This window comes from Schistocerca piceifrons, chromosome 2 (assembly GCF_021461385.2).
Source record: "Schistocerca piceifrons isolate TAMUIC-IGC-003096 chromosome 2, iqSchPice1.1, whole genome shotgun sequence".
Classification (NCBI taxonomy): Eukaryota; Metazoa; Arthropoda; class Insecta; order Orthoptera; family Acrididae; genus Schistocerca; species Schistocerca piceifrons.
In genome coordinates, this window is record NC_060139.1 from 390,193,166 (window position 1) to 390,207,658 (window position 14,493).

The 14,493-nt window shown below is 37.4% G+C and overlaps 1 protein-coding gene across 2 annotated transcripts in view; it reads left to right on the plus strand.

The window, feature by feature from the left end:
• The window catches only part of LOC124776919 (exocyst complex component 7), a 130,086-nt gene extending 118,561 nt beyond the window's left edge, over positions 1 to 11,525 (plus strand). Inside the window, exons 11-14 of one of the 2 annotated variants that reach the window (XM_047252132.1) lie at positions 4,392 to 4,608; positions 6,760 to 6,874; positions 10,902 to 11,035; positions 11,164 to 11,525. In XM_047252132.1, coding sequence (XP_047108088.1) covers positions 4,392 to 4,608; positions 6,760 to 6,874; positions 10,902 to 11,035; positions 11,164 to 11,266 — 569 coding nt within the window. In that variant the 3' untranslated portion in view covers positions 11,267 to 11,525. The remainder of the gene's footprint in view (positions 1 to 4,391; positions 4,609 to 6,759; positions 6,875 to 10,901; positions 11,036 to 11,163) is intronic. The other variant, XM_047252131.1, reaches the window with a different exon arrangement.
• Positions 11,526 to 14,493: the final 2,968 nt, after the last annotated feature.

The following is a 14,493-nucleotide window of genomic DNA, read 5'->3' on the forward strand; positions in this document are numbered from 1 at the left end:
ATTATGTACTTGTAATATGTCACAAAATCGTTTTACTTTCCAACGCAAACGGAAATGTGAGAACAGTGGCTATTAGATATTAAATTTATATGCAGAAACTCAATTAACTAAACTGTTAAAGCACACAGATGATGTAATAAAATTTGCTCCTGGTCAGGAGCTCGTAAATGTCACAAAAGTGGTTACTTGCCTGTTGCTGCATCTGTCTCAGCCGACTACTACTGTCTATTCTGTGCAAGAATGAAGAATGAGATGTACTTGGTGAACTATTTTTCACTGTGATTATAGTTCAGAGGATGGCTACCAAGGCTATCCACATAAATTTACCTGGAGTGGGTGGGTGCGTGTGTGGGGAGGGGGGATTGCAAGACTCTTAAAATTTCCATTTAATAAATAAGTGAGTTGGTCAGTTTCAAGATGTCATACCACAAGAACAAAATTGTATAGGTGATACAAATAACTTACTACATCCCTGAGAAATGATGGTTATCCACAAAATTTTAGAAGCATTTGAGAATTTTGCAGTAAATAAAACTTGATGCTTCACGTAGATTCTGGAGGGCGAGAATGGGGAGGAGGTGGATGTGATGGGGTGCTCCCTTTTTTTGCGGATGCCTATGGTTCAGGGACAAGTGGTGAATAGCAGTGTAAAAATTTTCGCATTGTTAACTATGTAAGCTTTCCTTCCATATCTAGTTATTGTATGTATGGTTCCAATATTTTGTGGCCATCACTTTTCTGGCTATTATAAGTTGGAAGATATGTTGAAGACATTAAATTGAAATGTTAATGCAACTCAGCACAAGCAAGGTAAGAGAAGTTTTGCAATGTGGGGCACTTGTAGAACAAGTCACAATATGCATTTGAACATACTTAAAGTTATAATGGTAACAAAGAGAACAGAAACATAGAGGAATCCGTGGTCCTGTCTGCATTTGTATTTCACATTATACAAGGCTATCGTTAAGGTAGAAAACTTGCTTTTTTTGTGAGTACCATACTACTTAATACTTTCAGATTTCGAGAAAAACAGCATTTATGGCTATTTAAAAAATGTTAAATATATAAAGTTCAAGACATTTTGCATTCTCTGATTGAAAAAAATAATGTAGAAAGTAAGATTTTCTTTACAAAACAATATTGTTTTGAGTTCTTGTGCAGTTTAAGAGGTAATTGACATTGGCATGGAGCAGTTGGAAGCATTCTGGTATGCAGAGTGGTATTTTAGGGCTGGGACATCACTAACTTATTACCTACCGGCTTTGCTACTACATTGTTTCTTTTTTCCTGAACAAATTTTGCAAACTATAGTTGAATGGTCCTTCTCAGTAGCCAATTTTTTGGAGGGGAAAGTTTAATATCTGTTCATGACAAGGTAATTACAGTCCTTAGAATTTATCTTCTTTGAAGTACATTGCTGTTGGTTGCATTAGGAACATTTCTTCAAGCAGTGTAGTACACATATGAGAAAGTTCTTAACTAATCTGGCACAAAATATAAGGAAATGGAATCTGCTCCTGTGAATGAGATTCCTAGTCTCATGATAAAGAACAAAAGGAGTCGCTGCAGGTGTTCGGAGCAAGTGGAGGCATTAGGAGCAAGTGAAAGAACAATTTCTTACATCACTTCATATGTTTTCTCTTGTGCATGTAGTAAATCTTCTGATCACTGTCAACCTGTGTAATGTAAAGATTATAGTCAAGAATGGCATCTAGTTTGGATTTTGTTTTCCATTGATACAGAATCGTGCAATCTCAAATTCCTCTGAAACTTCATTGTATTCCAATAATTTACTTGCAGTTTTCATTTTATTTTGGCACTGGTGAAATGTCAAATCTGTCTTTCCTTCTCTTATGTAATCAGCAACCAATATCTTAAGAAGTATCACTGAATTATTTTGTGATGCATTGCCAGTTCTCTACTCTAATACAAGAACATAACAATTCTTTGAATTACAAACAATTAACATCATTATTCAGTATTTGTGCTAATGGAAAATCTTAGTGCAATGTAATTAATTTAATGAGTAAAAGTAACAGTTCATCAAATAGTTGAAGCATTGAGTCATCAAAAGGCACACAAACGAGACTGAAAACTTTGCTAACCTATTTGGAACCAGAGTACACATACACAAACATACATAGGCATGCATACATCTGTGTGGTTACAACTTCCTGGTAGAATACAGTGTGTCAGAACAGCAGTTCTGCATCTCAACTAAGGTGGAACTCGTATTGGGTGGAGCAGGAAAGAGGAGAAAGGAGGTGAGGAGTGGGAGTGAGGATTGGGGAATGGACCTAACAGCAGGGGGAGAAAGGCGACAGGTGTATGGAATATGAATAGGACATGGGCACCAACACTGGTGACACTGTACAGCACACTATGACTATGACCTGGTGTGTATAGGTATGGCAGACAGAATAGAGGATGGGAAGGCTGTGGGAAGAGGGTGTGGGTGGAGTTAGGGGTGGAAGTAATTGTGGGTGGGGTCTATTGGGGACTGAGGCCCAGAAGGATTACTGGTTCGAAGGATGTGTTATAATGACAACTCTCATCTACGTAATACAGAGAAGCTGGTGTTCGGAGTAATGATCCAGACAGCACAAGTGGTAAGCAGCCATTGAAATCAAGAATGTTTTGCTCAGCACTGTTTTCCGCCACTGAGTGGTCAACTCGGCTCTTGGCCACAGTTTGACTATGCCCATTCATTTGGAGAGCCAGTTGGTGGTTATGTCCACATAAAATGCTTGGTTGCCAATGTGTTAACAGAGGAATAAATCACTAATCATGTCTTGTAAAATAAATAGATATTTGATTTTTTTAGAGTGAGCAGTATGTTTACAGGTGAGAAAACCCAGCTTCATTACTAAGCCCTTAAAAATTCATTATGGGGGGGGGGGTTATATAGAATACTAGAATACTACTTGTTTAAAGTCACAGACACGTTTAAACAATTGGATCAAGAATAAGATTAAATGATTGCTCCTTCAACACAGTGATCAAAAATATTACATAGCTGCAGTAGCCATCAATAGAACATGACCACCCTTCTTAAAGCCCTGATTTTGTCCCTCACCCTACCCTATCTGCACATGAAGAGGACTAAGCTGAAATGGTATTTTTCTACACAACATGATTTCCTGCAGGTGTAAATTGGTGCATGAATCCAGCTGCCAGAAGAAACTTGGCGAAATAGTTTGATAAGTTACTCTGAAAAGAAAGAGGTGCAATGAGTGCAATAGGAGATATTTTGAGAAACAGAATAAATAGGTCTCTATTGCAAAACTTTGTCCACTAGCTAACACTAACATTATAATGTCATATATCAGTACGTTTCACATAATTTGCGGCTTTACTTTTGAGTGTAAAACATTATGTTAATTTAATCTGTAGAGTGTTTATTAATTTCACTAAATACATTACAGCATTCGTGGGAGACTCAATGAGTGAAAGCTCTGTTTTGTGATATCTCCCAAAGGGTAACTTATCAGCAAGTCCAGCCTGTCCTTAGTTTGACAGTGTAATGTAAGAAGCAGCTGCGGATAATTGTAGACTGTGGAGGTGAAATGTCAAAAAGCTGACACATTTTCAATTTTTCACACACCAGTCTCTTATTACATCATATTCTGAGACAATTTCTCATTGTGGAAGAAAGTGAGACAATTTCTCATTGTGGAAGAAAGTGAGACAATTTCTCATTGTGGAAGAAAGTGATCATTGTTCTGAAGCATATAATAAGGATGAACATCGACTTCCATTATCGAACCTCTTGTAGATAGTTCTTTAAACAACAAGGTACATTGTACATTTATTCCTTTTTTAATTTTGCTGTCAAAAATCACACTGTTTGAAACTAGAGGAACAGTCATAAATATAATACTGAAAGGAGCACAAGCACAACTCCAAGTCCCACCAATCAGCCTTAATGTGGCACAGAAAGTAGCGAAGTATTCAGCTTTAAAAAGTTTTGACCATTTGCTCAGTAATTTGAAGAATCAAATAATTAAATTAACTTTAATGCAAACTGAAATCGTAGCTGAATGACAACTCCTTCTACGCCAAATAAGAATTTTCTGAATGGTTAATATATGTGGGGGGGGGGGGGGGGGGGAGGGGGGGGTTGCAGTATTGTCACTGAAAAAGTGTATTATATTTGTATTATATTTATGAACTGACATGATACTCATCATAGCAAGAGATAAATTATGATCCATGGAACATGCAAATAACTCCCTTCTTCACACAGTAGCTGTATGTGTGCACATGTCCATTACTTTGAAATGCTATGGAGATTTGAAACTAAAGCTATTGCTCTGTATACTAAAATGTGCATATGCCATAATGTTTGTGTTGGTATTCTTCTTGTGTGATATAAAAATTTACTTTCTCAGGTAAAGTACTGGAACAGTTGAGCCAGACCTTAGTTGTGAAAAGTGAATTTTATGGAGATGTTTGCTTGCGAGCAGTGTTTTTGTTGAACAATAATAATCATGTGCTGAAAGCACTCCAACGGTCTGGGTTATTAGATCTAGTAAAACTTTCAAGGCCTAACTGTGAAGAGTGGTACCATAGCCGCATACGTGAACATAAAGATGCTTATACACAAAGGTAAAATAATTATTTTCTAACCTAAATTAGTTGATAGGATTTGTTTAAAAATGTTTGGAAGAAAAGTAGAATTGTTCCTCTTTGACAAAATTCATATGCATTAACACATGTAAGTTCCTATCAATTTAGATAATGGTCTGAGAATACCAGGTGTTTTCTAAAGAGTTATTTGATTTCACAAGATTAACTTCTGCATGAATGAAGATAGAAACTTTGGGTAAATTTTAACTCAGGCATTGAAACTAAAAGTTTATCTTTGCACTGGTTATATGTTGCCAGTTCATGTGGATGCTGGAAGGGCTCTCCCTGGCATAGCTAACTCACACGTGTGCTCATTCATTATGCAATGTGCACCAAGTCACCAAGTCAAGATCGTGGCATCACAGCAACAGAATAAGTTTTGGATTCTCTTTTTCAACAGATGCAATTCAGTTCCAACTGTGCAGCATGATTATCATCAGAAATACAGCACTGCACCTTCTACATCTCAAAGCATTCGATGATGGTACCAGAAGTTTATGACACTGCTTGCTTGTGTAAAAATAAATCCACATGTCCTCTCTGTGTGCTTTGTCTGTCTGGTGTGTTTTGTGATGGTGCTTGTATTTCAAACCACACGGGATGCAGTTGCTACAAGCACATTGTGATGGCCTTGAACAATTCATTCTGGGTACAGAGCTGGATAATAACACTTTTCTTTCACATTTAGCTTTCAGTATTGAGGATACATTCCATTTAAGTGGAAAAGTGAACCATCACAATGTAAGTGCCACATACGCTAGCCAAGAACAAGACATACTTTCCAAAGCTTCATAGCTTCAAGTGTGTTGCACCAGTCTCTCTCTCTCTCTCTCTCTCTCTCTCTCTCTCTCTCTCTCTCTCTCACACACACACACACACACGGTTACAGGAATCATGTACTTGGATCTGTTGGAGAGCTGGCTTTTCCACACTTGTGAGTAGTTGCCAGAAAGTTCATTTTTAAACTGGATGGAGCACAACCACACTGGCATCTGCACTTAACAGCATTTATTAACAAAGAGCAGTCTCAATGGTGGATTACCTACAAAGGGTGTATGGATCTCTTATTGCACCAGTGGACTCCAAGGTTGTCTGGTTCCATGTTATGAGTTTTTTTCTTGTATGATGGCTTTTGAAAGACTGTGTGCCTCCCCTTCCAACAACTATGGGTGGACTGTGATGCTGCACAGCAACAGCAAACATTCTCACAAAAATATGGGACAAGTTTGGCTAGCGTCTGGATGTTTGTCGTGCATGCAGTGGAGGGTATGTTGATAATCTGTGAAAGATGCACTAAACTGTTGATCCTAAATGTAATTGTAAAAGATTCTATATGCATGCATATAAAAGAAATGCCCTTGTAAAATCAAACTGCTCTTTTGATAAAACTTCTAGTCCTGTGTGTAAGTAGAAACTGATCTCAAGTTTCTTACTTTATTAATACAGAACATACAGTATTATCAAACCAGATCAATTATTTGAAACAACCTGCACATTGGACAATAATACTGTAAGTGGAGTCCACAGAGAGATAAAGATTTTGTACTCGTATTTTTTTTTATTTTTCAGTATTGATCCTTAACCTTGCTTATGTTCATATTTATCCAACAGTCTTTTAGATTTTGTGTGCAATATTAACCTTTTATAATACCAAGGAAATTAGGAAACTGTTTTGTATGTCTTTCTTGTGAATTCTACTAATGAAAAATTTGTTAGTCTGTAAACTTGAATGACTTCCTCTATTAAACCTCAATGGGTTATGTAAACCTCTGCTCATAATTTTCCTTTCAGATCTCTGTACAGCCCTCAATCATAAAAATTGAAAGTGTTCAGTCAAATACTGAATCAGTGTCAGTGAATACCAACCTCTGGAATCAGTCGGCTCTTTTATGCATAAACAGACATAGTGCTATTGTCCAACTTTTCTCTTACTTCAAGATTCTTTTCATTAAAAATTACATTTATGTGCCTCAGTTCATGGAACAGTTTGTGGATTGGGAGACCATCCTCCAAAACTGCTCAGTGACCAGTGTGTGTACCATAACAGCACATTATAGAAAGTAGTAATTGAATGACGCATGCTTAGTGGCTTTCCATAAACATTGGTTTAAAATTTGGTTTCTTCCACAGTAGTTGGAGTAAAGTGCTCAGTTACATTGCTCCATCAGAATTAGTGCCTTCATCTGTGCTACAGAATGGCAGGTTACGTGATAAAGATCGTGCTGCAATCAAGGAGAGATTTGCTGTAAGTAATCTTCATTTGTAGCACTTTGCTATTAATAATTGATTTATTGCAAGAGAGAGGAATACAGAAATTCTGCTTACTAACTTTTGAGACATGGCCAATTACAACAGGGCTGTCAGAACTGCAAATTATACATATATATTAAATCTAAATTTGCTGAAATTCAAAAAATAATTCCTAAACTATAAGGAGGAGGTTTTTTAAATGGCTCATTTCTTTATTCTTTTTTGTTTTCATAGCATCATTGAAGAAACAATCCCACATAACTGATCCTGTGTTGATTTCCCACCTAAATACAAAAGTGCGTGTAGCCAAAACATGTTGATCTGGCTTGTAACCAAAACATACTGGTTTCGATGGTGATGTTTCGGTTCCTGTTGGAAAACAGTTCTTGAGACAGGATTTCATATGCCAAAAATAAGGCTATAATTTCATGAAGAAAGAAATCATTGCTCACTTGAAAGTAGTGAATGACAGTGGAGATTCACTTTTGAGAGTCACTGATAGCTGCTGACCACTGCGTGAATCATCCTTTGCGTGTCATCATCCGTCATTTTGTTCAGTAGTATAACAATGGAACTTCCCTGTAGAAAACAGCATCGTTTGCAAACAGCCTTGTGGCCTCCCAACACCCCAGATACATGGAGATGCACAGACAATGAAAATCCAGAAATTGGAAAAGTCATGATGTGATATTGTTTCTTCAATGACAGTAGCTGTTAGATTTGTTCTGGTGGCTCGTGACTTACTAATTGGTAAATAAAGGTTCCTTCTCTTAATGTACTATCACATTGCTTACACTATCTAATACATGTATTTTGCACTTACTCTGTTCTTTTTCTTCTTTGAATCAGACAAATAATTTTTCTGGTGTGTCAGCTTCAATTTCCACTGTACTTTTGTTAGATGTTGGTTCAAATGGCTCTGAGCACTATGGGACTCAACTGCTGAGGTCATTAGTCCCCTAGAACTTAGAACTAGTTAAACCTAACTAACCTAAGGACATCACAAACATCCATGCCCGAGGCAGGATTCGAACCTGCGACCGTAGCGGTCTTGCGGTTCCAGACTGCAGCGCCTTTAACCGCACAGCCACTTCGGCCGGCTGTTAGATGTTGTATTTGTATGATACAAAAAGATAAACTTTTTTTTTATTCCAAGTTTAATTCTGAATCACACATTCTTTGATTTTAATAATTGAAGTGGTGCCGTAGTTTGGTGTATCTGAGGACTGGTTTACAAGCCATATCTACTGATCCTGATTTAGACTGTCAGTTGTGTGAGTACAAATTTGATACTTGTGAAACATTTAAGGAAATGAATGGGGTTACAACCACCAATATATATATCCTACCAGTTTCACTTGGCTAATAAGCGTCCTTTCAGTGCATTGGAAGGATCCTACTTGTGTGGATTCTGACTACCATTGATGGGTCCAATATCCTTGACATTGATTTGTTGTAGAATCATGGAACATACTCTGAGCTCAAACATAATGAGGTATTTTGGACAGAATTACCTCCTCAATGCTGATAAGCATGACAGAATTACCTCCTCAATGCTGATAAGCATGGCTTTCGAAAATGTCGGTCATGTGAAACCCAAATTGCACTTTTCTTACATGACATACTAAAGCGATGGATCAAGGTAGCCAAATAGATGCAGTATTCCTTGATTTCCAAAAAGCATTTGACTCAGTACCGAACATGTGCTTATTGTCAAAAGTACGATTATATTGGGTATCAAGTGAATTTTGTGACTGGATTGAGGACTTTTTGATAGGAAGAATACAGCATGTTATCTTGGACAGAGAGACATTGTGAGATATAGAAGTTTTGTGCTCCAGGGAAGTGTGTTGGAACCCTTGCTGTTCACATCGTACATAAATAACCTTTCAGACAATGTTAATAGTGAAATCAGGTTTTTGCAGATGATGCAGTTATCTATAATGAAGTACTATATGAAAGTAGCTACATCAATATTGAGTCAGATCTTGAAAAGATTTCAGCATGGTGCCGAGATTGGCAACTTCTTTAGACCTGTCCCATACATCCTCCCACCACCACCACCACCACCTACTCCAGTCCGGTCACAAGCATCGCCTATCCCCTCAAAGGCAGGACTACCTGTGAAACCAGTCATGTGAGCTACAAGCTAAGTTGCAAACTCTGTGCTGCATTATACTTGGGTAAGACAACCAACAATCAGTCTGTCCGTATGAATGGCCATGACAAACTGTGGCCAAGAAACAGCTATACCACACCATTGCTGAGGCTCATAAACCAAACACCACCATCACCAAACCATTGCCAAGCTTTCCGCCCAAAGACAACATTCTTTATTTCACTGACTGCTTCACAGCATGTGCCATCTGGATGCTTCCTATAAACACCGCCTTTTCTGAATTGCGCAGATGGGGACCCTCCCTGCAGTGTATGCTATGTTCCCATAACCCTCCTGGCCTCAACATTCATTAGTCTTCGTCCTCACCCTCTAGCCCCCTTCCCTGTTCCCGTTCCAGCACTACACAGTCCTCTCATCTACCAATGCGCCCACAATCTTTTTACCTCCATCCTTTTCCACTAACCCTCCCCCGCCCTCCATCTAACCTCCCGACTGCATCTAGCTGCTCAACCCTCTCTCCACCTCATCTCTGTATGCTCCAGCAAGCAGCACTTCACCATCCCACACCCTGCTATCCCTCCCCCTCCCTGCCCCAGCTTCCTCCTTTCCCCCCAGCACCCAGTTGTCTCCCCCATCATGTGGTGCTGCTCACATTATGGCCTCAGCAGCCAGAGACTGTGGTCGTGTGTGTGTGTGTGTGTGTGTGTGTGTGTGTGTGTGTGTGTGTGTGTGTCATCCCCAGTTATGTTGCCAGACACAGCACACTAAACCCTAATTTTTCTTGCTTTGAATCGATACTGTCATAATGTGCCATCTAACAAAGCTTATTTGCTTTTATGCCTGGGAGTGTAGATGGCTTTATGAGTAATAACATGCAATAAGTCTCATGCAGCAGCAATTATACACCTCTTAAGAAAATACTGCTTCCACAGTGATAATTATAAGCAATAATAATTTGTACATGGTCTTCCCACTTCTCACAATTTTGTTAAGAATAATTAGTTCCATGAGCATTACTAATAATTAAAGTGGTTGTTGTTTAATTAAACTAGCAAACCCAGCCATGCTTTGCAAATGCTAAACATGTATTGGAACTGGATACATCTCCAAATCCCCTTCTTCGCCCCACCCCCCTCCCCTCTGTCCATCTCCTCCACCCTTCTTTATCACCTCTTTCCCTCCTCTCTCCGACTTAAAGCCTTGTTTATTGTTATTGCAAACGAAACCTTGATTGGAAATGAAGTCACTTAAAATGAGTAGGTAAATTGGTTGGGATCATTGTTGTATGAGGTGTGAGACAGACCTCTCCAGCTGCTGGATCTGTAGTGGTACTAGTTTCAGTGACAGTATTTTGCATAGTTTTAATCTGTGAAGGGCTGAATTACAAAGTTTCAGACAATTCAAATTCTGTTATAGTATTCTAATTGTAAGCCAATGAGCCATTAAATACAACTTTCCTGTTTTCTGTTAAGATCAACTGTGAAGAAGAAAACGGACAGCACATTGTTGTATATACAATTTATATAGGAGAAACAATTTGTCTAATAATTCGAATGCCCTGCTATTGTAGTTAAAATTGACTGCCAGAAAGAAAACTATAGCACACATTTTCACAGCACAGAATTTTCTACCTCATAGTTAGTTTTAACAGGAGACATATCCTGGTCCATCTTACTGTATTTCATCAAACTGTTGGAGAGGAGGTAAACTCTAATTTTATGCATATGATACTTAATAAACTTTTCAGTTTCATCACAAGTGAGCTGTTACACATTTTTGTTGGGCAGAATGGTAGCTTTATTTCTTGTCTGTATGATGGTTTAAAGAGCAAATAGAGAGTTCTATTTTCTGTAAGAGAAACAATATAATTGTAAACATACCATGAAGCTTGTTTTTCTTCCAGGGATTCAACAAGGAAATGGAAGACATAGCAAAAGTGCAGAGGAGTTATTCAATTCCAGATGTTGAGTTACGAGAAAGCTTAAAGCGAGATAATAAGGAATACATACTTCCAAAATATAATGCCTTTTATGAAAGGTAAGGCTTTAATTTCAAATAAAAAAAACCCCCGCTCCTCACACACACACACACACACACACACACACACACACACACACACACACTAATTTGTGACATAAATTAATTTTTAATTTTTCTCTATTTAGGTACTGCAACATCCAGTTTACAAAGAATAAGGAAAAATATATTAAATATGATCCAGCAGGAGTATCAGAAATGATTGACAGATTTTTTGATGTCGCAGCATAAGTTATCTCTGTAACATAAATAAGCATTGTAAATTTGTGAATTAAATATGTATTTACAGTTTGTTAATTGAAATGGAGATTTTATGTGCCTTTACAGCAGTCTAAAATTTAGTATTTTCGATTTGTGCAATAATGAACAGTTAATTCTACCAGGATACATAAATTGTTGAATATTAATAATAATAGAGCCGGCCGAAGTGGCTGTGCGGTTCTAGGCGCTACAGTCTGGAACTGAGCGACCGCTACGGTCGCAGGTTCGAATCCTGCCTCGGGCATGGATGTGTGTGATGTCCTTAGATTAGTTAGGTTTAATTAGTTCTAAGTTCTAGGCGACTGATGACCTCAGAAGTTAAGTCGCATAGTGCTCAGAGCCATTTGACCCATTAATAATAGAAATGCATCATACTTGAAAGATTGCATTGAAATTAGGGTCTAAACCTTAAAAATCAAATGAGAAACAATTATTTAAACAATTTTCTTGTTTGAATTAGAAACAGAGGTAACCAGTTTGTAAAAATAAAAGTTTCATAGTATGGAAAAGACCTAAACTGTATGTTGTGCTACAGTTACAGATCTGTTTTATAAATTTTCTGGCTGTGTACCGGTCTCCGGTCTCGTATTTCATTAGTATCCTTCAGTCATCAACAAGCAATATAGTTTCTGAATAGCGCTTTAATATGCTATTTAAAGTTTTGAAATGTAATTACCTTTAATATGGCTCTTGGGATGTGTTGATGCAACTATGTAATATTTAAATGGAGGATCTGCTCACAACTTCCAGGTAGTAATACCAGTTTTATAGTCTGAAGATGACACACAGGTGCTCTGTTGAATACGGCATAGTTCAGCAACAACATCTAAAGTAATGCTCAAGATCCTTAGAAGTCAATCTATTGGTCACAAGGATACTACTGTTTTCCCACACTAAGGTTAATTTTATAAGGACTGGGTTATATTTATATAAGTGGATGACATTAATGTATAACACTTTAATTTCCAGTTAGAATTTTATGGTCTAAACAGAAGATGCGAACAGGTCAGTTCCCCTTACTATGTTTGTGAGGTCCTATTTATATCTTTTTCTGCATAGAGTCCATTACCAAACACAAATTAGGCTGAAGTTAACAAGCTGTATTGAGAAAAGTGACTACTACCTTATAAGTTCCTTTTTCAACATTTTTGAAAGACTAGAAGTGAAGTAATTGAATGTTACATGTTTAAATTTGTTCTTGTATAGAGGGGTAACTGATGTTTTTTTACGTTGGGTAATATGAATGGCATAGTGGGTTACAAAGGTAGGTCAAAGGATAGTGGGGGTTCAATAGAATCAGCACAATTTTAATACTGTATTAAGAACACTAGAGTAAATGGAGGAACTGATCATGCGTGAGTTCAGGCACTCAACTTGCAGGAGGACATAGTTTAAATTCCCACCACAGCAACCGCAGTAGATTCTCTGTTCTCATAAATTATTTGGGGAAAATATTTGGATAGTTCCCTTGAAAAGAATGTGGCTGTTTTCCTACTCCATCCTAGTTCAATCTGAGTATGTGTTTCATTCCTAGTAAATCATTAACAGGGTGTTAAACCCATAACTGGTTCTGTTCAGTTTCACTCATCAAGTCAACAGTTATTTCTTTATGATAGTAATGATGAGAGGGCTTATAGAAACAACTGACAGTAGTCATACAATAGAAAGTGTTGAAGAATATGTGTATACAAGGCAAGACTCAATTGTCCTGGCAAAATTTTTTCATGGATGTTTACTAAATAATTTGATAGAAAGAATTGTGGTCTCAGTTGCTGTATCCAGTTCAATTTGTTGATCTTTTAACATGTAATGTCTTTTTTAAATACAAAACATATCCACTGATATGGCACACTCACTGTTGACAACAAAGTTCAAAGGACATAGTAACACAATTCGTAACTTAAAAATCACTGAATGTAATTACAGGAAGCAGAATTTGTCATGACCAGGAGACAATGATGGACTATTGATTTAAGCCTAGATTAGTGAAGATTCCTTCAACCCTTTCCTCTCTTTCGTTTTATGACAATACCTCTGTCTCTTGTTTTGTTTGTGGCTATTTCTGGTGCCATTTGGAAAGTAGAAGTTTTTCTGTTTTTATTTGGCTATGACAAAATGATGCCTAGGAAGACGCAGCAGGAGATGAAGCAGAGGCAACAGGGAGGTTTTGGGAAGATCTGATGAGATGGAGAGGCATGTGTTCCAACCAAAGCCACCCAGTGGCAGAAGACTCTACAAGATGATAATGATCTGACAAGTTTCATTTCGAAAATCTGTTTCATTATTAGTGTTGAAATGCTCATTAAAATAAACCAAATTTACTCATTTATACACATAAATGTCTACGTAGCAGCTACAAAACATTTAAATTCACTGAGTTCGATTAAGATTCAAAATTAACCTTTCAGCACCAGTCTTGGCATAATGACTATTTGTATAAAATTGTTTTTTACGCCTTGATAAATTTGTCAACTGTCTTGTCACACACATCACTACTTGTGACTTTTTTTGATATAATTATATACCGAATTCTAATATTACTTGTTATTGAGATGGCAGCAACAACTGCTAATATGCACCTTTTGCAAGTAAGATCATTTATATCTCATTTGAAAGGTGCAAAATATTCACCATAAGGCAAGCAGATTATCATGCTAATTATCATATACATTGCAGTCACCTCATTATTTTGTACTAATATGAGAAGGAGCAAGCTAATGCATTCCAAGCTAACCTCTGTGATGAACTGAGCTAGATTCCCAACAAGAGGCCAATCAGAACATCAGAAGACTAAAGGAAAGAAAACCTTCTCTGAAAAACTCTTAGTGGACTCCCTTGAACATGTCTGCTACAAAATTAACCAAGGATTTCTTCATACCACATTACATTATTAACATTATCCAAACTCTGTCTCCTTTTTTTCTGTATGAAAAGTAAAGGGTGAACCAGAAATCCACCAAGAAACAAATCAGAGTTTGTTCAGGGATATCTCCTGAGTATTTTGATATAATGAACCAATGGTCTCTGGCAGCTGACTAGTAGGGCACAGGGGAAGTTGATTTCAATGGTGCTGTAGATGCCAGGTGCACTCTTGTACAAATATCTCTGGTTGTGAATAAATTCTGTTTCGGTAGATAAACTGGCTTTTCACAAAAGTGGCGAATGACAATGAGGACTAGGAAATTTAAGGAAATGTT